This window comes from Perissodus microlepis, chromosome 2 (genome assembly GCF_051167445.1).
Source record: "Perissodus microlepis isolate ML-2025 ecotype Zambia chromosome 2, ASM5116744v1, whole genome shotgun sequence".
NCBI lineage: Eukaryota > Metazoa > Chordata > Actinopteri > Cichliformes > Cichlidae > Perissodus > Perissodus microlepis.
In genome coordinates this window covers 3,489,366-3,513,444 of record NC_140462.1, presented here as the reverse complement: position 1 = coordinate 3,513,444, position 24,079 = coordinate 3,489,366, and the positions used below count along the sequence as shown (strand labels likewise).

General features: G+C 43.1%; 3 protein-coding genes across 3 annotated transcripts; all 3 read left to right on the top strand.

Annotated features, from left to right (window-relative positions):
• The first annotated feature begins 1,372 nt into the window (after positions 1-1,372).
• On the top strand, positions 1,373-10,205 carry ube2d2 (ubiquitin-conjugating enzyme E2D 2 (UBC4/5 homolog, yeast)). The gene is made up of 7 exons (XM_084940494.1): positions 1,373-1,646; positions 4,054-4,117; positions 6,603-6,634; positions 6,798-6,875; positions 7,026-7,131; positions 7,492-7,585; positions 8,963-10,205. Exons 1-7 carry the CDS (start codon positions 1,623-1,625, stop codon positions 9,006-9,008), a joined length of 444 nt encoding a protein of 147 aa, XP_084796620.1. The 5' UTR covers positions 1,373-1,622; the 3' UTR covers positions 9,009-10,205.
• Positions 10,206-10,955: 750 nt separating this feature from the next.
• On the top strand, positions 10,956-13,405 carry LOC146392032 (CDGSH iron-sulfur domain-containing protein 1). The gene is made up of 3 exons (XM_084940482.1): positions 10,956-11,158; positions 11,974-12,176; positions 12,525-13,405. The coding sequence occupies exons 1-3, from the start codon at positions 11,080-11,082 to the stop codon at positions 12,612-12,614; spliced, it is 372 nt and encodes a 123-aa protein (XP_084796608.1). The 5' UTR covers positions 10,956-11,079; the 3' UTR covers positions 12,615-13,405.
• A 1,137-nt stretch (positions 13,406-14,542) lies between these two features.
• On the top strand, positions 14,543-17,409 carry cxxc5b (CXXC finger protein 5b). The gene is made up of 2 exons (XM_084940473.1): positions 14,543-14,885; positions 15,736-17,409. The coding sequence occupies exon 2, from the start codon at positions 15,924-15,926 to the stop codon at positions 16,815-16,817; it is 894 nt and encodes a 297-aa protein (XP_084796599.1). The 5' UTR covers positions 14,543-14,885; positions 15,736-15,923; the 3' UTR covers positions 16,818-17,409.
• Positions 17,410-24,079: the final 6,670 nt, after the last annotated feature.

The window sequence follows — 24,079 nt, the reverse complement described above, 5'->3', positions numbered from 1 at the left end:
CGCGATCCCTCAGGTGCGCATGTCAGCGAAGGGGTTCCCTAGCGGTAACGCAGTGAAAAAGCGAGCCAACAACACTATTTCCGGTTTGAAAATTGCTTTCAGAATAAAGGTTTTTAAGAAACATTTTCAAAATGTTTTAAGCCACTGAATATTTGAGTATTACTGATCTCAGAAAAGGAAAGAAGTAAATTATACAATCAGCTGTCATTTTTGAACAGTTCAGGCTCTGTCCGGAAATGGACAATAAATCCTGCTAGTCTATAATCCCAAAATATAATGATTGTGTGGGGACAGAAAATACACAGCTGCTCCCAGCTTTTGAAGTCTTGAGCTTGGTAAACCAGCCAGGTTGCTTTTGTTGATGCGAAATAGTTGTACCTGTGTGAAAAGACTTATAATTTGCTGTGTTAACAGATATTGGATTACTGTTTAAATACTCCTGCTCTCAAAGGCGGCCCTCCACAACATTTTATAAAATTGTTTAGGTTTTTTCTTAATTCAGGATAAAATGAAATCTCCTGTCCTGAGCTTGGGCTATTGAATCTCACTGCAGCTGGACAGCTCTCTAAGACTGTGTGGCGGCCAGTTTTTCTTTTCTTAATCTTTCTTAGCGAAATAAACTGGAAATAAATACTGTTTAAGCTGGGAAAATTCTTCAAAGGTTGAGAAAAGTTCTAATGAATTCTCTTAAACATTTTTTTCCACCAATGACTTTTTTAACCTAATAAAATAAAGCATTAAAAAAACATATTTGTTTTGACTGTTCAACTGCAAGTGTGCTCATTCTTGAATCTATTCCTTGAACAGCTGCGGCAAGCTTTACATGGATGGTGCTGCTGCAGTGGATGTTGTCTGACACATCCAAACACAACTTTCTTGTACTACTGGCAACACACCTGCCTGAGCGAGGTAGACCGGGAATGAATTATTGTTGAGAAAATCAAAGAACACACTGGCACACACACACACACACACAGACCTGTCTTCACGTTTTTTTAGAGAGGTTTACGGAAGTGCCAAGTATTCCATGGTCCAACTTTTCAGATGTGTCATCTTTTTACTGTTAATATCACTGCAAATTGTTGTATGGAAGTATAGTAATCATGTTTGCAGCCCAAATAATTCTATGCATGAATAAAGTAAAGGTTTACTTCCAGCCTAGGAAAAGGATGCTTCTTTGGGGACATTGCACAGAAAAGCCTGTCAGAATATTAATTTAAAGGTGTCTCCTATGAGACTGTAAACATGTAACAGTCAAAAAGCGGATTTACTTTTGTGTTATATGAGGATGGAGGAGAGCAAGGTAGTTGTGTCACCTTTAGATGGTCGTGGTTTAATTGTGAAAAACGGAATTCGGAAGTGTTGCTGTCTTTGCTGCTAGCAGAACACAGGCCGCAGTGATTTGGTAGCCGCTGCAGTAGGAGGAAGGACCGCGGTTCTACCGCTTCTATCTTTCAGTTTCGCCTCAAAATTCGCTTGGTGGTTCTTTCTGGTAGCAACCAGTTAATTATATGTACAGTAACGATCTTATATGACAGCTAAATCGTAGTATTACTAACGGACAGTGATATCAATCGCCATTTTAATCGCACGTTTTCCCTGTCAGAAGCGCTAGCACAACAATGGCTCTGAAAAGAATTCACAAGGTAAGGAAGTGAACGGCGAGGCCCAGGATTTCGCAGTTTGGTTATAGATTTAATTCCAAGGTTGTCTAGCGGATGCTTGTCCGGCAGATTAGTTGTACTGACAATAATTTGAAAAACGGATCTATTTATTCAAGTTAGGTTTGAGCTGGCAGCTAACGGTCTGTGAGTCTGAATAGCGAGCGGCGACACTGAGCAGCAATGCGCCGCCTTTCAGTGCTGCTTCAAATGGGCCAACTCCACCATTGGCTGTGTTAGCTGTTCTTGGTTGTGTCACATAGCTTCACAATCTGTTTCGGTTCATTAAGAATGTATTCGATACCGCGTATAAAAAGATGTTTAGCTTGCCATGGTTGTCACTAGTTAATGGTATTAGTGGTGTGTTAGCTGCTGCTGGCTAACATTATCTCTCCCGGTTGTTGGCTAGTTTGGATGAGCTAAAGGGTTCTGTCAGGCTAGCTGACTGCATTTCTATCTTTATAGTAAACTGGCGGCAGTTTTCACGATATGCTATCAGATATGTCTTCATTAGTCGATATAAACGGCAGCCTACGTAGCTAACATTATTTAACACGGCGGCTTACGTTTACTTAACCCGCTATTTGATTTGACATATAACTGAAGTTATCCGGCTAGCGGTAACGCTAACGTTAGCTCAGGAGTCCAGAGCTTATTTAATTAAAGGACGGACGGCTTCTTTGTCGCTAGCCATTTAAATATTCGATCATTTGCTGTTGTTAGAGGAACAGTAAAAGTTCAAACATAATGATCGCTATATCGGAAGCGAGCATGTACCTCCTCCCCGTTTTTTTCCTGTTAACTGTATATTGTCATTTTAATTCATAACCTGCAGGTTTTCGCAGTAGTCATGTCAAAGCAGCCATGTTATTGTTTGTATTGAACATGCTTATGGCTCAATGGGAAAAGCAGTACATAAGGAAATTCTTGTTAATGTTAGCAGCGAGTCGGTGTTGTAAAAACAGGCCCCACGCGTTGTTCGCCTTTGATGGCATGTTGCTGATAGCAGGCGAGCCCTATAATCGTTATTGTGCCGCTCGTCTGATTGAGTTAGCTCCGCGTTGTTTGGTCCTGTTGCAATTAATTCCCCACGTAGCATAAAGGCATGTCATAATTTGGCCAGGCAGCTCGCTTCATGTTTCTCTTACATGACATCCTGTGCTGCTGTCGAGCCGGAGAGGTTAGCGTTTACGCTAAGCTAACGTTACCAGCATACCGTTTACTGCGAGCTAACCAGTTTACACGGCTGTGTGGGCTATAGTAAAAGCTTTGTTGTCAAATTACCGTGATCTCGGTTTGGGTGTACGTGTGTTAGCCGCTCTACCTGGAGAAAGGCTGTTACGTAATAGCGGTCAGTGCCATAAGCAAAGGCTCAGGGTGCTATAGTAGTGTTGTTGTGTCACCGGGAAATGCTTTGAGAGTTACTGTAGCAGGGAGCCTTTATGGCTGTGGCACCGGCCTCAGGAGCTGTCTGAAAACAAGACAGAGCTCCTGGTGAGCAGAGGAAGTAGTAAGTAGAACAGCCTCTATAAGATTATTGAAGCTCTTTTTTTTGTGCCCACCCCAAACACATGCTTAAACAGAGGAAATTCTTGTGTGGTTATTTTTATGTTGCATTTCCTTTTTCTCTCTGTTCTTTAGATTGGGGTTGCGCTGGTTGTTTAATTAATAGCCCGATATTGGTGTTTGTAAAACAACCTGGCTAAAGCTGATATTTCTGCTTGCTCCTTTTTTGTTTGTTTTTTGTTTTTTATCATTTCTTCTTTCAGTTTATTCGGAGGATTGTTGAAGGGTACTTTAAAAATGTGTATATTAGAAGAATATATTCTTAATGATTAAGTTGAATTTCTGAGACAAGTCAAAGTACACTGATAATCGTGTTTTAGAAATGAGGACATTTTCTCTGTTAATATATAGACTGCTTGGACCTCACACAGAAAAGAAGAAGAAGAAGAAAACAGCAAAGTACTCAAGTGCTCTGTTCTATACATTGTAGCTAAGAGGTTGAGATGCAGTTTGGCAGGTTCACCTTAAACCTTCCACACTTTCCTAACACCCTTTGATGAACTCAGGGAGTTGACTTCAATCTTTAACATTTTAAATTTATTTTCAAAATGGAAAATATTAAAATCAATTACTTTATATTATTCTTATTTTTTTCTTCATTTGGCCCTACTTAATTACAAAGAAATAAATGTCATTCACCTCTTAAACACACTGTCTGGCTCTTATCTGGCACGATACTGATGTGACACTTTCATCAGTGAATGCTATCCTGTATGCAGATACTGGTGTTTTTAGCCCTCTTATCGGTTCTTAGTTTTTATGGTCTATTTAATGCTTCGCTGTATGGCCGGACCCAAACAACTCACATCTCTTTGGTTTGTCTCAGGAGTTGAACGACTTGGCACGGGATCCACCAGCCCAGTGTTCTGCAGGACCAGTAGGAGATGACAGTAAGTCAACATTTAAACCTACAGTGTCACGTTAGCTGTGTGTAACCAGGATTCAAAAACCTTTCCCGCTTTTTATTTGAACTTATTCATAATCTTATGTGACCAAATCATTTTTCAATCATCAAATTATACTCGCAATGACAGATCCATGAAGACCAACATCTATAAAATAGATTAAATTAGTGTTTGTTTATGCTTGAGGGTTATTCTTAGAGCTCACATCCAGGAAATACCTGCAGCTCCTATTGTGAAGATTTCTGGGTAATTATAAAAGCATAACCCACTGTATTGCTTCATGTAGGTTTTACTTTTACTTTCACAGCAAGGGTATTTTTTCTTTTGTAATGTTGGGAGTAAATCAGAGTTCAGATTTATCTTTTTTAATCTCATAGACTGAGCCAATAATGAAACGCAGAAGGCATTAACTGAACTGAACTTAGCCCTGTAGTATGTTTGTCAATGTTTCCTATAACCAGTACTTTAAATGTTGTATGTAAAACTCCCAAGGTGCTCCTATTATTGCAGGTTAATTAAACAAAATTTGGTCCTAATGCTAAAATTTGTGTGCAGAGTAAAAAAAAAAAGTACAGAATATTGAATAAATTTGATGATATGGGGATATTTTTTTGTACTGAAGGAAAATGTTTAGTGAGCTGTTTAACACTTTCTCTTTGACGCATTTCTGGTTTGATCAATAACCCCGTCACTCAGTCCTAAACCACAGTGTCCACAATCTTGTGACCTGAGGTTTAAGTGTCAGTAAATCCAGACACTTGGAGCCTCTTTTTTTTTAAAATAAATGCCTGCAAAATTTTGGAATTTTCACTTTGGCTCAATGTCATAAACTTGGTCTTGACCCTGCTGTAACGTCAAAATCCAAACTGTAGTTTTTAATGACCAGCGTCCAGTTTAGTTAGTTGCTTTTAAGAAATATTTTGATACATTAAGATCTTGTATTGTGGTAGATCTGACGCTGTCCCGTGCTATATACACAAACAGATACATTCAGTTAATCGCTCTGATGATATGCCTTGATATTTAAGTCCATTTAACGATTGATCTTATTCTGTTTTGGTAATACAGCAGTGTTTTTACATATAGCTGTAATCCTTTATAATCATGTCTTTTATGAATGATAGTGTGGGAGTAATAATAATAATAATAGCCCTAGATGGGTATGTTTAGAACAAGTAGCATGAATAAACACAGACAGATTGTATTTAGGATGTTTAAAAAAAATAGACAGAGTGACTATATTAAGTGTATGCACACTGATTCAAATATGAACTCATGGACTTGCAAATTACGTGCTGCCCCAGTCATTGCACAGAAGTTGACGCAAACTTAGCCAGGAGTAGTAATGCGGCGGCTGCCTGCCCGACACATCCTGAGTGCAACACCTGGGTTCAACAAGAGACCGACACCCACGCTGTTATCTCATGTTTGAGGTTTGTGACGTCTGCATACATAACCAGAATCGTCACAGGGTGTACAGTGCAGCTGTGCTCTCATATATTGTGTTGTTTTTAGGAAACAATCTACATGCTTTATTGTTTCTTTAGTCTGTTTTCATGTCTTCAGACTGATTTTTGCATATTGATATCTGTTCCTAAATTATTTATTGAAACTATTCTTTAAAACAACAAAACTTATGTGCAAGATTCCTCGAAGATTATTAAATGAAATATGAATATGTTGTGTTGAAACTCAGACTAACCCATGAATGTGTTAATGTCCTTTGTGTGTGCGTGTGTGAGGGGGGATGTTGCATTTAGGTGCCAGTGTTCCAGTCAAAACAAAAACATTTGATTTTTATCTTAGGACCACACGCGCAGGACACGTCCGTATGTGTCCGTATGCTGTCAAGATCACAACAACCGTCTGAGGAGTTTTTCCTTTGTGTTATTAAAATGTCAGACTTTAAAACAATCATAGCGTGGATCCCGTAAGCACTGCATCCTGGGATTTTGGTGTGCAGTCTGTGTTTGTGCACGATAGCGTCTAACTTTTGTACTTGTGCGGGAAAAAATCAGTAGCTGAACTTTTTATTTGTTTGCTGTACACATCGCTTCCTGCCATCAACATCAAAAAAACCAAGACGCTGTCTCTTGTGAAATGCAGTTATTGTGGCTTTCTTCACAAATGTGACATTTCTCCTCAGACAGGATGCTTGAATTGGACAGGTTTAAACGATCACAGTCAGATTACAGTGGTTTGTTTTGGTGGTTATCCAAGCTCTTTAAAAAAATCACTTCTTGTTTATTAATTTCCTCTGAAGCAGCAGGTTAGTGTTATTCATGTGCTGCAAGTGTATATGTAGTCATTTCTAATTAAGAAAAGACTGTCCTCAGCTGCACTTTATTTAAAGCCTGTTACTCAACTGTATAAATAGGCACGCTTCATGTGGCATTATTTATTCTAACACTTCCCAGACACACATCATGTCCTCAGAGTTTCATAACAAATTTCTCCTTTTTTGTTTCAGTGTTTCACTGGCAAGCCACAATAATGGGACCCGTAAGTACTCACACAGTCACAGCTTTAACTGTTGCTTTAGGTTTATGGGAAATTCACGTACATGCGCACGACTCTGAATTGTTCTCACTATAAGTTTTCCACCTGCCTGTTTCCTTTTATACCATAATTGTAATGAAGCCCATTGGGCTTCTCTCTCCTTCAGAATGACAGTCCTTACCAGAGCGGGGTTTTCTTCTTGACCATACACTTCCCCACAGACTACCCCTTCAAACCGCCAAAGGTGAGCACCAGAGCATGCAAAGAAGTAGCTTTTCATACACAGAGGGTGCCTAAGTTCCTCTTGCCCGTTAAAGCGTGCCACAGCTTTACGTCATTCAGCTTTCTGCCGTCTCCCCCTCTTTCTTGGCTCCCCCCATTCATCTGTTTTCAGGTTGCATTTACCACAAGAATCTACCACCCAAATATCAACAGCAACGGCAGCATCTGTCTTGACATCCTGCGATCACAGTGGTCTCCGGCTCTCACCATCTCCAAAGGTAAGGAGATGTTTCTGGCTGCAGAGTAAAAGAGAAACGCCCCGTTTTCTTTTTCTTTTTTCCTCTCATGAAAGCGCTACCTCCAAATGCATTCCTGTGGCAGAGGTCCTTGATTTAAACTGGAGCAGCACTATCTCAGTGAATGTCAGAGATGGTCCTTGAGCTAATACAGTGGTTTACACAAATAGCGTCCCTCATGCACTGTGAGTGTTTTTGTAGACCAATTATGTTTATGATCAGAAGTGGAATAGATGGGACATGCTAGCATGTGAGGGTCATCCAAAGGAAAATGTATCCAAACTCTGAAAATGTCAGTTTTTATTTGTGAGAACTCTTAACCTTTTGTGTGGTCTGTTCCAGTTCTCCTGTCCATCTGCTCTCTGCTGTGCGACCCAAACCCGGACGACCCATTAGTACCCGAGATCGCCCGCATCTACAAGACTGACAGGGAAAAGTGAGTTTGCTTTCATGTGCCTTTTCAGATTGTTGCTAGTAACACTGTTGCTAACAGTGTGTGACATAACAGGAAAAAATTGAAACTGTCACCACGAGTCTTTAAAATAGCCGCACAGTTAACAGTGAGGTCCAGATGTGTCACTCACTCCCACATTTGGTTTCGAAACACCCAGACAGCAACAGCAAACCCAACTTGGGGCTTCATAATGGGCGAATATCCCCTGTGGCCATGTCCATCTTTTATATACAGGCTATGGTCAAGAAGGCTGTCTAATGTTAGCGCGTGTGAAACTTGAGTTTTTTGATTAGTCATGTGTGAGGGTGAATGAATGCAAACATTTGGGCACAGACATGCCACCTTTCTGGAGTTGTGACCCTGTTGAGACGATCAGAATTTGCTACCTGTGAAATTAACGATTGATCGATAAGGCCGGAGAGCCAGAATTGGCTCAACAAAGACTAACAATTTGGCCCACTGGCTCTGGAAAGTATGAAATATTGCATATATTTTGGACTTTAAACTGTATTTTCATAACTTGGAACTTTTATAAAGACCCAAAGAGCTCCCCAAGGTAATTTGTGCTACATCAAAGTAATTAAGTAGTAGATAAATGACTAAATGGCAGAAAAGGTCCTTTTTTTAAAAAAAAAAAAAATCTACTATAAAAAATAATAAAATCTTACAATGGGTCCACAGTAAATAAAAATAAAAAATTACATTTTATGTGAATGAACAAATTAAGTCACAACTCTTTCAGTAACTTGACACATTTATTTCTTACTCTTTCAGGCCAGAGTCGTGCTGACAGGTGTGTTTCATATACAGCACGTTTCTCTTATCGTGTAGACAAACGGACACGTTCCATTGAAAATTCCCGTTTCTTATATTAAAGTATCTGAGGGATTTCATATGAAGCTAAACATCTTTATCGTGACAGAAAGGAGAATGGCACTCATCTGAGCCTACGATGTAAAATGAGGACGACGTGTCTGCTCTGTGCCATTGGCTCATGAACTTTCTGCCCTCCTCTTTGGCTTCTCCCCAGCTTGATGCACTCTAACAAAAACCTAATTGCTGTGCAGGTTTAGTGACAGGCAGTGGATGGCCAATTAAATTGTTGAAAGTGCAAGCAAGTTTTGAACAGTCGCGGTGACGTCGCAACAGAAAAGTGATGCGGCCACACTCGTTGCGATTCGGACTTCGGGGAGCGTCTGCTCTAATTCAGCCTCCCCGTTTCAGACACGTTGATGGGACCAGTCAGAGTAAAGGCAGTGGTGCAGATTGACTACAAGTGTTCAACATGTTGATCCTTCACTAAGTTAAAACTGACCACTCTCCTCTCTTTCTCTCTTTTTTTTTTCTTCTTGTTCACAGGTACAACAAAATAGCTCGGGAATGGACACAAAAGTATGCAATGTAGTGTTGGGGGTAGAAACATGGCCAACCACCTCTACGACGTAAAGGCTAGGGGAGCTTCAGACGTAAAGAGAAAACAAACAAAAAAACCATACAAACAAATGAAAAGTTTAAACAAGATCTTGTTGGTTTCCATTGGAGTGCTTTCTTTGAGCCACGCCTCCCCTTCACCAGAGTACCTGTAAAACTCCCTCTGCCCCACCTCCCCACCTTCTCTCTCTCTCTCCCTCTATTTGCTCTATCTTTACCCCTTCCCTCCCTCCGCCCCTCAGCTCACCCACCCCTCCTCTAGTGTACATATTGTCAACTTGCAACGGTAAAGCCCATCTCTCCTTTTTCACCACCTACCAACTCCTCCTCCATCTCCTGACTTCTGTATTCCATTTGTCACCAAGCAGGTTGGGCTGTCACCGATCCTCCACCCTCCCCTGTTTATTCCCTGCACGCCCGCATTCTCACCCACCATCACTAAAAGCATTCCTTTAAGCACCAGTCAAGCTTTGAGGGGACCTTTTTCCCCCCCCGATTATCTTCCACTTTAATTTTATTTTTGAGGGGGAGGGGACAGTAAGATGGAGGGATTTTTACACTCTGCACCCTTTCTTGTTTTTGTTTTCCTAATGATTTCCATCTGTAGGGGTGACATTTCAAGGAAGTAGTCAAAGGGCACTCTGTGTTTTATACAAGGCTATGTAACATGGAAAAAAAATTACACGCAGCCTATTTTTGGTCTTCTGTTGGATTCTATGAAAGGACTTGAATTTATCCCCACACCTCCTGCTCCTCATTCCTCCCTCCCCCAATCTTCCCTCACCCAAGTTGACCCCTTTGTACACACACACATGCACACACAACTGTAACCCCCATGTCACCCTCACCACCACTGTTTCTTTATTCACAAAAAGTGGAGGTTCTGGACCAGGTATTTAAGCAATTCATTTTTTTTTTCTTAGTTTAACTTGTGTTTTTATTTCCCACCCCATAATTCTTTAGGTTGCTTTTATCTTTCTTTTTTTGTTTGTTTTTTTTGCTATTGTTAAATTAGAGGCTAACATCTTAAATGGCTATGGGACTGGCTTGGGCTCTGGGTGCGAGGAGAACCCACTCTTCTTGCACAAAACCTCTGTATATTGAATTACCTGAGAGGCTCGTTGAGCTTTGTGTGTTGATTAAACTGTGTAATAAAAACCCTCGACTCCTGTGTTGACTCATACTCAGCCTCTTTTTGAAAAAGGCATACAGAGGCAGGTTGGCAACATCTGAATGCAGTTAAGAGGAAGTTCTGCAGAAATCTAACAGGATAAATAAGATGAGCAATTACCTCATTCTTTTATGGTTACCTCTCTTCCACAGAATTCTTTGAATACTGGGGAGCATAACAAAAATACAAGACTTGAAAGCTTTTGAGTCAAGCCTTTAGAAAAGGTCATTTGTCGCCCTCTGGTGGTATGTAAAGTAGTTAAAAGGTAGGAGACCTTCCAGCTCTGTCACAGCTAAATTAAAAGCTTTGACTGGTAAAACTTCATAATTTATATATTTAAGCATTGTAAATTTATAAATGGGGTTTGTTTTGAGTCAAAGTTGTAGTTATGTTCAAACCCCCCCCCTCCTTTTTTTTTTTTTTTTTTTTTTTTTTTTTAAGCCAGTGACCTGTAAAGGAAATGGGACTCACCAAAGCTCGCAGTGGTCAAGATAATTATCCACCATTAGGAAAATTTGCCAGGCAGTGGAATTTTATTTATCTTTTGGCTATGGACCCGATAGTGAAGAGTTTTAACAAATACACTTAAAATAAAACGTAATATTTATTTATTTTATTTCTGGAACGTTTTACTCATCACGGCAATTCCAACTTCAAAGAACGCTAAAGCGAAGCCGGAAATGGTATGGGGGTTACGCTCTTACCCTTGTCGAACTTCGTTCTTCCTCGGTTTTGATTGGTTGCTGGGCAGTGACGCAGCAGGTTCGGTGCGCTGTCAGAGTGGATCGAGTTTTGATAAGCTCTGTGGTTGACCTTGCTGCTGAGCGCTGATCACATACAGTACACCGTCCGAGGAGGAAAAAAAACTCCCAACATGTCAGCCACACATTTACCTGCAATGCCAATGCCTCCGATACCCGACTTACCCAGCTCGGGTTTCAGGTTAACTAAAGGTAAAGTATTAAAGCTGGCTAATAGCATGCTAGCCTTGTATGAGTGTTTTGTTAGCCGTTAGCGGGTCTGCGACAGTGTTGTAGAAAAAACTGTAGGATACTGTGTGGTTGTATTGAGGCTACCGCGTGTAATAGTAACGTAAAGACTCAAATATTTTATATAGACTTTGTAGTTGCATTGTAAACTTTTCCCCTTCTTCTGGCATGGCGCCGTTAGCTGGCTAACCGGTCACCGAGCCCAGTTGGACACGGGTTCATTTTTCCAACTTTAGACTTCACTCAGTGTGGGGCACAGCTAAACGCTATCTCCGTATGCCCGGCTTCCCGCCGCTCTAGCCAAGCAGAAGTTCACAGAAGTTGCTGATCAGGTCTGACAGCAGAGCCCACATTCCTGTTCTGAAACATGTGATTCTCAGTACTCGGCAGATAATCAGAATCAGAATACTTTATTGATCCCTGGGGGAAATTATTTTTTTGTTACAGTGCTCCATTATAAACCAACATTAAGACAAGACAGACAATACGCTAACTAAGAATAGTACTATATATATATATATATATATATACTCCTCCATGGCTTGGAAAAATTTCGCTACTCCTGGCCTTGGAAAACACCGCCACATACCTGCTTGTTGGTTTTCTAAGAATAGGCCTAAACTACTCTGGCATAAACCCTTTCAGAGCCGAGAAACTGTTAATGCCACTAGGTCCGACAGGCTGAAATGATGACTAAAATGATGTTGCCTCAAATGACAGTTATGATCACTCGTTTAAGACATTACATAAAAGTCCTCATCATATTTATCTTTTTTCAGAGCATTTTTTGGTTGCCGTGCCGGTGGCGGTGGTTGCAGCTGTTGGAGGCTTCCTCATCAGCCAGTACCTGAACAGGCAGAGCTGCAAAAAGGGCCAAGTGAACACCTGCATCAACAAAGACAGCCCCAAAGTGGTCCACAGCTTTGACATGGAGGACATCGCCACCAAGGCCGTGTACTGCCGCTGCTGGAAGTCAAAGAAGGTTGGTCCCCAGGCAGCGATAAATGTCCTTTAGCTTAAACTTCAAGTAACAGTCATTGAGCTTTCTAAGCTTGCAGGTAATCTTATCAGAGGTCCAAAACTGCTTAGCTTTCTGCAGTCACAGGTCACGGTTTGACACATATTGTGCTGATCACATCCCAGTCTGTAATGGGATGTGACCATCTTTAACATCCCTGATCTGCGCTGAAAGTTACCCTCTGACAGCCCTCCATGCTTAGTCGGTTTCAAACTGCTGTTAGCATGAACTCATATGTGGCTAACAGACTCTCTTCATATGACTGATAAGAGTGAATTCTGTTGTTGTTGTTGTTTCTCCTCTTCCCTGCAGTTCCCTTACTGCGATGGTTCCCACACTAAACACAATGAGGAAACCGGGGACAACGTTGGACCGCTCATCATCAAAAAGAAGGACGCGTAATCTGAGCCACCGGAGAACTCGACCCTCCCTGACTCCTCGCGCGCCCGGCCCGATCATCTGTCATTCTCATTGCCGTGTCACACTGATTGATGATTACAGTATGACGCTGATATGTTCAGTCCAAACTCTGAGCGTTGTCCTTTGCCTGTAACAGAAAAACATAGTTTTAATATCAAACCGGCCACACTGCTCTGACACTGCTTAGTGTGACTTTGAAATCAAAGGTCATTTGAGGACAGATAACAGTTAGATATGGTGGTACTATGACTGCAGCTCGCAGTATGACCTACTTAATGTGGCGTTTGTTTAAAGTTCTCACTGGGCCTGATAAAGGTGAAATATTTCCCCGTGCGGGCATTGTGCCTTCATGTTTAGCGTCCTTTCAGCCGCCTCCTCTGGCTGTGGGGCAGGTGGCTGAAAGACGAGACCTTCAGTCAGTCCAGCGTCTCGGTGAACTGAAGCGTAGGCCTTCAATTTAAATCTAAACCAGAATCCAAACGCTCACACAACCCTACATGAATGTTAACACACATTGTTCTGTTTGTTTTGCTGCTTTAGTCAGAGGAGGTAGAAGTTTAGTTTGTTGTTAATGAACTGTTGAAACTGTCTCCTTGTAACCAGTTCCTGTGGCTTTCTGGGAAAACTTGTGTTGAATCTGTGAAGTGTTCAGCAGCTCGTGCCCATTAAGAATATATTCTGCCGTTTCAGCAGGTTGATTTTTCTACTGGCTGCGGGGGTGTCTGGTTTGATTCATTGTTCTGTACATTGTGAATAAAACTTGAGTGACCCAATTTGAAAGCTTCATTTATTCATTTCAGGACACACTCCCACTGCATTCGTTCGCCTTTTTCCAGCACAGGATCGGAACGCGTGTCACAGCGCTGTGCTGATGGATTAACGCAGGACGGGGGTAATGAGTAAACGGCTCTGTGTGCGTGTGTGTGACTGCGGTGGGATCGGGGCTGTGATTTGTGTGGGAGAGACGGAAGTGAGGGGGGCTCCCGTGCTGCAGTGTCCACCGACACCAGTGGCCATTTTAAGACGGAGCAGTATTTGCGGTGACCGCTAGAAGACGCTGTATTTCCACGGATCGCCCAGGCCAGACAGACAGCAGTGTACGCGAACACGGTGGGCCCCTGCTCCCATAGTGACACGTGCGCGCGCTCGCACACACACATAGACACACACGCACGAGGTATCTGGCTGCGTGCCAGATGCAACGGAGGACTCTCAGAAGAGGTGGAGTGGACTCCGCCGTCCCCGCGTGAGGAGTCACCTTTAACAGACAGCGAGCTCACGTGCTTCAAAGCAGACGGACATTAGCATAAAGGCTATTTATGTTAAACAGGCTAATTTAGCTCACAGGGCTCTTCCTGTTTTCCGAGTGACCTGTAAAAAAAAAAAAATATATTTATTTTGTAGCTGTTTGTTTTGATATTTATTTACATCCACCGTGTGTGACACCACAACCCAAAACAGTGTGCTTTTATGTATGAAAGGTCACGGCGCTGGCTTCCGGTGTGGATAAAACACCAGACGGTAAAAAATAAACAGTAAATCTGTATTTAAAACCATTTTAAGGGGAAGAGTTGTTTTGGTTAGATTTTTTTTTTTTGTCTTGTTTTTTTAAATAAGAGCATTTTTTATGTTAAAATAAGTAGGCGAAGTCTGGACTGCACAAACAGTAAACGCTTAAGAGTTTTCAGCTACTTTACTGGACATTTAATATAGCAAAGTTTGATTGAATACATTTAAAGATTTATAAAAGGACAAACAGGAATAATTAATAAACTGGGCTTCTGACTAGTTTCCACAGGCCTGAATAAGGCATAATGATATATATATATATACATATATATATAAGAGCCCAACAAGAATTTCTAGTAGAGAAAACATAACGAGCGTAAATTATAAGTGTGCCCGGTGTTTACATAATTTTTACATGTGTCTCAGTTGTGCTGTTGACTGCGTGTGACCGGTGGCCTTGATTCGCCTTAGTATTCCCGCTGCCAACTAACGGTGTGTGCTGATCTGCTTCTGTGGACGTTTCACGGGGTCTCTCTGACCAGAGCCTCGACTGCAGAGTCCACTTCGCATTTTGAGCGACGCCCCCAAATTCCGTGCAGAGTGTTTGCAGACCCTCCGGGACGGAGAGGTGGAGGAGGAATCGGCAGCTGTAGCGTATATCGTCCATATACGCTACAATCACCACGCCATTAGTTCATGACTTCATCATATCTTTGACAGGAGAGCTCGGGTCGTGTTTGTAAGGTAAGCGGGGAGCTTTTCTCGACACTTCCTGTTGATTTTCGCCGTGTTGTATTGTCGCCTTTTTTCTTGCGCGCAGCGCCGTGTCGCAGCGACCACTCGGACTGTGGTCAGCTCGCCGTGGCGTCGGTCGAGCACCGTCTTCTTAGGTAACCTTAATAACGGCCAAATGATCGATCTGGTTTCCCGATCGATCCGCCAAAGGGGGCGATTGGCCGGTCTTGTAATAACACCCATCTCCCGTGTTTAATCAGCGGAGTAGTTTTTCTACAAATGTGGACACGGAACATAGCCTGGTCTTTTTTTATCCACAGCAACCGCATCGTTGCGCACCTCGCTCCTCGTCGTCGATAGCAGACAAAAGACAGCCTGTTTTTTTCCCCCGGCGTCCCTTATTTAGTCTTTCTCTGCTGAGCTTAAGCTTTGGCTGGCACACATAACAGCAGTCGTCAAAATGTATTTGAAAAGCGCGCTCCACATTTGACCTGCGCATATGCGCATATCTTTGCATATTGTTGTCGCTCTGTTATTGATTGCATTGATATACCGTGAAATTCTTAAAGGGATACTGCCTCCTGTATGCGGAAATCATTGGCAAGCATGCAGTGCGTGTCAGATACATGGCTGCCTTCATCTCTGTCCGGGGAGTTTGATTTCTGAGCCTGTGCACATGCATGTTATATTTTTGTCTTTAAGCGCTGAATCTCTGCACTCTGCTTCTCTGGCTGTGTTTGGTGGCTCTGACTGAGAACATATCTCCCAGCCCTTCTTTCCTCGTAACTCTCTTTCTGTGTTTGTCACTCCAACATTTCTATTCTTAACCTTCCTCTCTTCATCCCCTATTCATTTCTAGCTCTCCAGGACTCCAAGGCTGCTGCAGAGAATGGGAATAGGGACACAGGCCAAGGCTTGCCATTTTGGCTGAAGTAACAGCAGGACAGTTGTCAGCCTCGCATCGGCTTCAATCCCCTTCTCCCTCACCTCTCCTCCCACACGCGCACGCATACTCACACAAGGACAGACAACTCCCCGTAGCCAGCTATGTCCACCGCGGTAGACATCGCTGGCCCTTCCTCCCCGGATCAGGCCCACAGCAGTGCTAAAATCCCCAATGAGCCACTGAGACCAAGCCTTAAGCGCTCTAACCACCCCTACAGCCTCTCCCATTACATCTCCACCCCTTCCCCGGCCGCGGATGTCAAAAGCCTGATGGAGCCCTCCTCATCTCAGCAACGGGCCACCCAGCCCGGCCACGCTAAGCCTCGCCGGGCCCCCTCCTGGCCCGACATGTGGGAGTCGCCCAGCGGGCTCCACCTGGCCCACGCTGCGGAGCTGCTGATGCGCGCTGGGCTGCTGGCTCTCACCCCTGCCACCACAGAGCAAGCCAGTTTGGGCGCACAGAGCAGCCAGCCAGCTAAGAGGGAGGCTGCAGAGGCAAAGAGCGGAAAGGGAGACGGCGAGGGAGGTGGGTCCGGGCCTGAGGAGGAGGAAGAGGACTCCTCTGCATGCAGCACTGACTTCCAGCCTTTCCTGGGTGCCTGGTTCCCCTTCAGCCCCGCTCTTTTCCCCCTGGCAGGCTTCCAGATGGGGGGAGGTCACTGGAGAAGCACGGCCATGGGAGCTGAGGGCATAGAGGGGCTGGTGGCTGAAGGATACTCTCCCAGCTCCCTGGGCGGGAGCAGCGGAGGCAGGAGGAAGAGGAAGAGGTGCGGGGAGTGTGTACCGTGCCGGCGTCAGACGAACTGCGAACAGTGCAGCAGCTGCCGCAATCGCAAGAGGGGACACCAGATCTGTAAATACAGGAAGTGTGAGGAGCTGAAGAGGAAGCCCGGGGGGCCGGGGTTTGAGAGCAGAGTGTCTGGGTTTGATCTGAGGGGGTCTGATTTTACTTTGGGTCTGGCACAGGAGAGAAGCAACGGAGCCTTGGACGGATAGTAACGCTTGCGGTGGCAGGATTTGTCAGAGGTTCCCGGTTGGATGATTGTTGAGGAGCTGCAGTTTTAACAAAACAAAAATTACAAAACCACACACACACACCAACACACACTCACCCACAGGACACCCTGTTAACATGCTCGGACTGTGACTGTCAGAGACGTTCAAAGATGTTGTGTTTCGTGCGGAGCTGCAGCTCCCGTTTAAGAATGTCCACACATGTTCCCATCCATTTTGACAATCAGAGAATTGGAGAGGCAAGAAAGAAGGATACCAATGTTTGTCAATATTCAGATGATGACAAAAATTCTGTAAATAGACTGTAAATATCTGGAAAACATTATGTCTTCTTCTTCCTTTTTCTTTTTTTTCTTTTTTTTTTACGTTGCTTTCCAGTTTGGATGTACTGTGCTTCAAAGGTAAAGAGGAGCCAAATGTTTTGTTTCTAACGAGGGGAGTTCTGTTTCTGTTGTTCTGACGTCACTGCATAAGTAAGAAGTGAATGAGTTTGGCCTCGGCTAAATTATTTCATGTGCAACTTGTACTGTATAGCGCTGTTTGCCCTTTTGAAATAAAAGAAATTTGCCATGTGCACTCGTCTACAAGCTCTATGCTACGTCTTTATGTGTGTGTGTGTGTGTGTGTGTGTGTGCGTGCACTCATTTGTAATTGGGCGTATGTGTCCGTTTGCAACCTTGTTTCTGCTTGCGCACACATGTGCTCCTGTGTGTGTGTGCGAGGTTGTGTGTGGATTATGAGTCACCTAATGGTGTGGCTGAGAGCCTTATCACAACCCCACAGACACACAAACACACCTACACGCTGCCTTGGCAAGTCCAGTGCGTGCACTTGAGCACACCTAACCCGACACACACAATCATCACAAACATTCGGGCTCTTCCTCGCACACAATTTCCCTTTTTTTAAAAAATTTTCCACGTACATATATATAAATCTCACACACACGCACACACAGATGAGGGGGGGGGGCAGATTTCAAGCCGAATACACAGCCAGCTGGGCTGAGGCTACAGGGTGGGTTTTTGCTTGTTGCCGTAACGATGGCTGATGTGATAAGACCTTCTTCCTCGGCGCCACACTCCAGGGGACCGCAGGGAAGACGTAACCATGGCAACGGCCGGCCCGAGGTGTCACGCTATAATTGGGCCACGGCTGCACTTCCTGTGAGCCTTCAGTCAGGGGGGATCGCAGAGGGACTGTGTGTGTGCGTGTATGTGAGTGTGCATCTGTGGGGGTGGGGGCAGGAGGGGGATGTGCACGTCCGTGCGCGCTTGCGCGTGTGTGTGTGTGTGCGTGCATGTGTGTTTGTCAGGCAGGGAGAGAGAGAGACAGAGAGAGAGGGAAAGCACTGCACGCCAGCCAACGCAGGACACTGCCAACTCATGGAGAAAAGCAGCGAGCTCCAACATCATGCAATTACAACGCTCCCACTGAATGAGAAACACACAGTCTTTTAGTTTTGAGTCCACAGTCTAGTGTTTCTTCATCTCCCAGACAAAGGGAGAATTTCAAATTCTTGGATCTGCAGCTTTTTCTTTTCTCACCCCCCCTCTCTTCAGTGCCTTTCTAGTGATTTGGAGCTTAATCCCCCCACCCCGCTCCTCCTCCTGGTCTCGTCACACATGCACACACACACACACACACACACACACACACACACACACACACACCGGAAATCTGTGTCACCCGCTGCCCAGCAGGTCCAGTGACTCCCTGAACGCCTGCAGTCTGGCTCCACTGGCCTGCAAGATGGCAGGAGCAAAAAAAGGAGGGGGGGGGGGGCATTGAACGGAGGACAGAGGAGAGGCGGAGGAGGGCTGTGAGAGAGAGAGAGTTGGGGGAGGTGGAGGAAGAGGAGGAGAAGGAGGAGGGAGTGGAAAGCGGATACAGGGAGAGGGTGAAGGGGAGAGGAGGAGGTGTGTGTGGGGTGGGGGGGCATGGTGAAGGGCAGAGAGAGAGAGAGAGAGGGAAGGGGGAGGAAGAGGAGGGGTAAGAGGGAGAGATGAAAAGCAGGCCACAGGGGGAGAGAAAAGAGAAAGCGAGGGATATGCAGGGAGGAGGATGAGGGAGATGGACAGCAGGGGATGAAGATAACGTGGGGCCAAACAAAGAGAGTGGGAGAGATGAGTGTGAGATCCAGCGAGCGCGGTGATGGAGGCCGATTGAAATGCAGCGAGACAGAGATGCGGGGAGGTTAATGATGGATGCATTGTCCAGATAGACGGTGTGTGCCGTCACAGACCCCTGTGGAGCCTACATATGTTAGCACCAGCGGCCCTGCCCACTCTGGAGGAAAAACTCCTCTCACACACACACACACACACACACTGCAGTGGAGCAACCTGCCAGCCTGAGGCAACCTGCACTGGAGCTGGGCGGACCCTCGCTCATGAGCAAGTCCTCTGAAATTTTGGCCACTGCGTTTGCTCTGAGACACTGTGTCTCATTGTGAAGATCTTTTTTTCCCTTCCACCATTGGCCGTTTCCCCAGTGTTAGGAAATGTGTAACAGCTTTGCAGAAAACATCATCTTTCTGAGATCACTCGTCATTATGCCTCTGTTATCCATTTGCATTCCCCTTTTGTACACATGGGAAACATGCATCTCCCAAACAGCAACACAATGGCTTCTTACATCCTCAAAAAGCCCTGTCTCATCTTCCCCCCAGGTTATATTTTGGTGACACCGAGGTCAAAGGGCTTTCTTGACCTTTGACCCTTAAAGCTGTTAAAGGTGGATTCAGAGTACGCCAGGTTCTAAAAACAGCCACAGGATGGTCTTGTTTCTACCAGTGAAAAACAAGCAGAGAAATCACTAAATGATACATGTGACTTCAAAAATATCTGAAATGGATTCTTATCCTGTCAAATCAAAATACAGTCATAAAATCCAGAACAAATAAAAATAACTTTCAAATCCTTCTCACATTTCTATGCTCGGAGGTAACGTGTGCACAAAATTCTGTTAATGTTTAGCTTGCTGCTGATTTCCAGGAAGCTAGGCAAAGCCCAGGGATAAAGTCTCCCTGTCTGCAGAGATATTTCATCATGACGTGGACCACCCCACGATGTGGAATTGATTATTACCAAAGATTATTGGGCTGGAACTCCCTTTGCACCTTTAAATTTGCACAACTCTGAATCTTTTAGACAGCTACCAATCTCGACCACAGCTGCAATGTCAGTTATACGTTTTTGTGACAAGCCCTGCGAATTTTAGTTAATTATTAATAAATAAGTTATTACAAACAACTAATGGCCAACTAATAGACTGTATATAGAAGATGGATGTCATTTTCAGATCTGAAAAGTGAAGTCAGCGTGAACACCGCAGTCTTTCTCATTTCCAGCAGGGGGTGCTGCCTTTAATTATAAACACATGTCTGGTTGTAACTCTTCCTGATAGTTTTATGGTTTCAGTGGCTAGTTTTAAGTTGTTCCTGAAACAACACAGTGCTCGTTTTATAAGTTATGGTCCCCATTAGAGTCAAAAAGGATGATAAAGTTTGGTTTACAGTGTGACTGACAAGTTGCTAGCCTATAAGTTTGTTGTGTTCTTCCATTTGCACCTAAGTGAAATTGTTTAAATAGCTTACTTTTATTAGTTTTGAATACTTTATACTCCATTTTACTATTGACGCATATGGAACATAACAACTATTTCAATCCATTCTTTAAAAAAATAACAATAATAAATTCTATTTTTTTACAACTCTGGGCCAAACATGGAGGATTGATTGTTGTTTTAATGTGTTTAAACGGGTTTACCATGTTTATTTTATATAGCGAAGTCCCTAAAAATAATCATTGGTCACCATCAGCCTCTCAGGCTTTTTTTAGTAGTATTCCATTGCAGTATGTCTTTAAGCTCAGTTTTTAAAAACATTATGAAACAACTCTAACCCATAGATTTACAGTTTGCAAGCACCAAACATCTAAACACTTCAGAAAAGAATCACTCTCAAGCTGAGTAATATGCCAGTAGGGGCATAAAGCCTGGGGTCAGGAATTTTTCATAGCGAGTCACCCAAACCCCGGAGCAGGATATTAATGACTAACCTTGTGTTGTGGATGAATCATCTCAAATGTTCTCTTGCCTGAAGTTTGGTTAGTTTTCGGTGTTATCTTCTTGCCATATGATTGCATTTGTCTCTGGCCATTGGGGACTCTCACATTAACTTCTATTCTGGGTAAAAAAGTTAACCCTCATCCTAGTGAAGATGGAGTGTCTAATGTGTTTATATTATGCTGACCATCACCACACCAATATATAGCAGTTAGCCCAGTTAGCCCAGCTTCACTAACTCTACAAACATAGCTGGGCTTTAGTTTTCCGTCTTTTTGTGCAAAGCAATAGCAGAAAAGTACATCTTAGTCCTTCGGTCCCGATCCTTCAGTTATATCACCTTCAAATGAAAACTAGCGAGCTAACGTCCTGCTTTCCTCTAGCTTTGTTAAACATCTTTCACGGAGGCCTGGATGTTAAACTTTAACATCTGAGAGAAACAGTCATGATGATCATTTTATTGGAGATTTATTTGGACCGTTTCTCAGTGTTTGATTGATTTTAACCGAGGAAGAGTTCTGACGCAGAAACGGACAATAACATTAGACTTAGGAAGCGGATACTGTCTTGCTAGCACCCAGTGAAACTTCACAGCATGAAGATGCTGTGGCTGCCTCCAAATGTAATCAGGTATTTTTTAAAATAGGGATTTTTCCAAGGTCGTTTTGAAAAATATCTCTGTCCACATCAAAATGCTAAAAACAAACTCAAGTGCTGTCAAGAACAGCCAAAGCAGGTGGCAATGTAACCTCGCGAAGACATGCTGCTCAATCAAAAGCACAGAAACAATAACAGAGCAGTCTAGTGTCAAGAAAGGAAATCAAACCACATACCTTCGGTTTTAAAATTTACGTTTTCCTTGTCCATATGTAAATGCAGTAATGAAGTTTAATGCATTTACATGTTTTAAAATATTCACCCTGCCAGGAGTCTTTCAGAAACACAGTTTTCAGTGATCCAAACGCCGCCTTACATGTGTACGAAAGACCCAAATAAATTGTTATTTACCTAAATAATCGTGTACATGCGGACATAGCCTTTAAAACTAAACAAAAAAACTCAGGGGACTCAGAGGATCACATCAGTATAACCTATCCAACAGTTGTTTTAGTCGGGATCAAAGTGTTGGACCCATAGAAAGTATAAAGAAGAGACGTAGTGACCGTGCTGTCACCATCTGGGTTCTGAAGAACTGTTTTAAAGCCTTGTGACCGAATGTTTCTGCCGTTGCCATTTTGGTGTAAAAAATCCAAATGTGACAAATGGGTATGGGTCTAACTGTGAACCCACTTGATCATTGGCCAGCAATGTGTCGGTTAATCCTCTATTTTGAAACACGGTATGACCAAGGTTTACAACGTGTTTACAGAGTCAAAAAGGTGTTTCCCGTTGACTTCCGTTTTTGTAAGTCCTCTAGTTAGAGTACAAGCTGTGTCCAAATTCATAGGCTGCATCCTCCCGAGGACCCGGCCTTCGCGGTCTACATGGTGTTTGTTACTTATTCAGCTGTAATCTCAGCCAAATTGATTTACTCACGAACAATTAAATCAATAAAAAGTCAAACAATAACATTTTTAAGTTATCTAAGTGATTTATATATTATGTTTAATCTGAGTAGTGAAAGACTGCGGGGGGGGGGGTTTGAAAGCGCAGAGTTTGCTGTTCTCGCCGGCTCTAGCGAGACGGACGTCTCCGAAAACGTCAGAGCACTTTTGCAAATATGTGATGTCTTGATAAACCGAGCAGATATTTGAAGTTAACACAGCTACATTCTTGCCTGAAAACACCTTAAAAGTTTATTTTGTGACCCAGAAACAGTAATAAGAGTAATATTAAAACTAAGCAATTCCAGTTTCCAACAACGGTGGCAAAAAACATTAAAAATATTTATTGGATTTAAAAATGTTTAATCTTACACATTTCAGGTGTATCCTACCTTTTGCCCAGTGGCAGCTTTAAATTCCAGCCCCACCCACATATCCTAAGTCGGATACACAGATAACAAATTTAATGGATGTAGTTTTCAACATTTGTATAGTTTCAAATAATTACACGAGAAGCACAATCTGATATCCACAAGTTAGAGTTCCTGCTACATCATCATAACAGTGTTGGTGCAGGATCAACATCGCAACTGACCAATCATGTTGTCAGAGTATTCACTTAGCATTAGCCAAGAAGTTAGCAAATGCTATAAAAAACTATCACAACCAAACTAGCACGAGTAATCTAAATTAGGCTAACAGCAAATCTAAATTGCTAAAACATTTATTATGTTGCATAAATTAATAAAGAATAAAAGAAAGATTTATACAAACAAAAGTTTTTTTCGCTCCACATTCCCAAGCAATGACATCACAGCAATCCAATTGGTCAGTAGCATTGTTGATCCTGGACCAACATGACAATGATGATGCAGGACCAACAACAACATGGGGTTACATGAGAGACTAGCTTTTTACCAGAGAAGCCTCATTACAAACACATCATGTCTAAAAGACGTGGCTATAAGTTAGGGCTTATGATAGATAATGTTTTTAAGGTGAGAGTCGAGCTGATCATGGTTAAATGAAAACAAGTTTTTTACGCTGTGTAACTTAGCTTACTTAGTTTTACTGTTATTTTGCAGTGCGAATTCTTCAAAGTTAGCAAACTGAATAAAAAGCCTTAATTCATGAAACTTAGAAGTAGTCAAATAACCAGAATTGTTACGTGTTAAGTAACAATTATCTTCAGGCTATAAATGAGACTACCATTGCATTCTTGTGGAAAAGCCTAAGGTGTTGTCTGTCACAGATTCTTTTTTATTGTCTTTCCCCACAATGACCTGATTCACAGAAACGATTAGGAGATAGCTTGTCCAAAAGACAGCCAGATAATATATGTTGTTTACTGTCACACGGTCGACACATGACATGCTGCATGTGTCCTAATTTCACCTTTCGAGGTGGATAGAAAATAATTAGGAGCAGCAACACTCTCTATACGCAGCACACCAGTGTATACAAACATTACAAGAAGAGCTTTCTCAAGGAACAAAGGTGAACAGGCTCCCACAATGCTTTACTGGGACACCCAACACTGTCCTACTATATATAGCGGCGCTTTTCACGCTGTGTGCATGACTGCTCGTGTAGAGTCACATGGTTCAAGATATATGGCCAGACAGACGCTCA

What these genes read in the sequence shown, in the direction of transcription:
- ube2d2 (XM_084940494.1), top strand. Translation starts at nt 1,623, where the DNA reads ATGGCTCTGAAAAGAATTCACAAG. An exon ending in ACCCCTTCAAACCGCCAAAG is followed by an intron (nt 6,876 to 7,025) that starts GTGAGCACCAGA and finishes ATCTGTTTTCAG; the next exon opens with GTTGCATTTACCACAAGAAT. An exon ending in GGCTCTCACCATCTCCAAAG is followed by an intron (nt 7,132 to 7,491) that starts GTAAGGAGATGT and finishes GGTCTGTTCCAG; the next exon opens with TTCTCCTGTCCATCTGCTCT.
- cxxc5b (XM_084940473.1), top strand. Translation starts at nt 15,924, where the DNA reads ATGTCCACCGCGGTAGACATCGCTGGCCCTTCCTCCCCGGATCAGGCC.
- LOC146392032 (XM_084940482.1), top strand. Translation starts at nt 11,080, where the DNA reads ATGTCAGCCACACATTTACCTGCAATGCCAATGCCTCCGATACCCGAC. An exon ending in GGGTTTCAGGTTAACTAAAG is followed by an intron (nt 11,159 to 11,973) that starts GTAAAGTATTAA and finishes ATCTTTTTTCAG; the next exon opens with AGCATTTTTTGGTTGCCGTG. An exon ending in GCTGCTGGAAGTCAAAGAAG is followed by an intron (nt 12,177 to 12,524) that starts GTTGGTCCCCAG and finishes TCTTCCCTGCAG; the next exon opens with TTCCCTTACTGCGATGGTTC.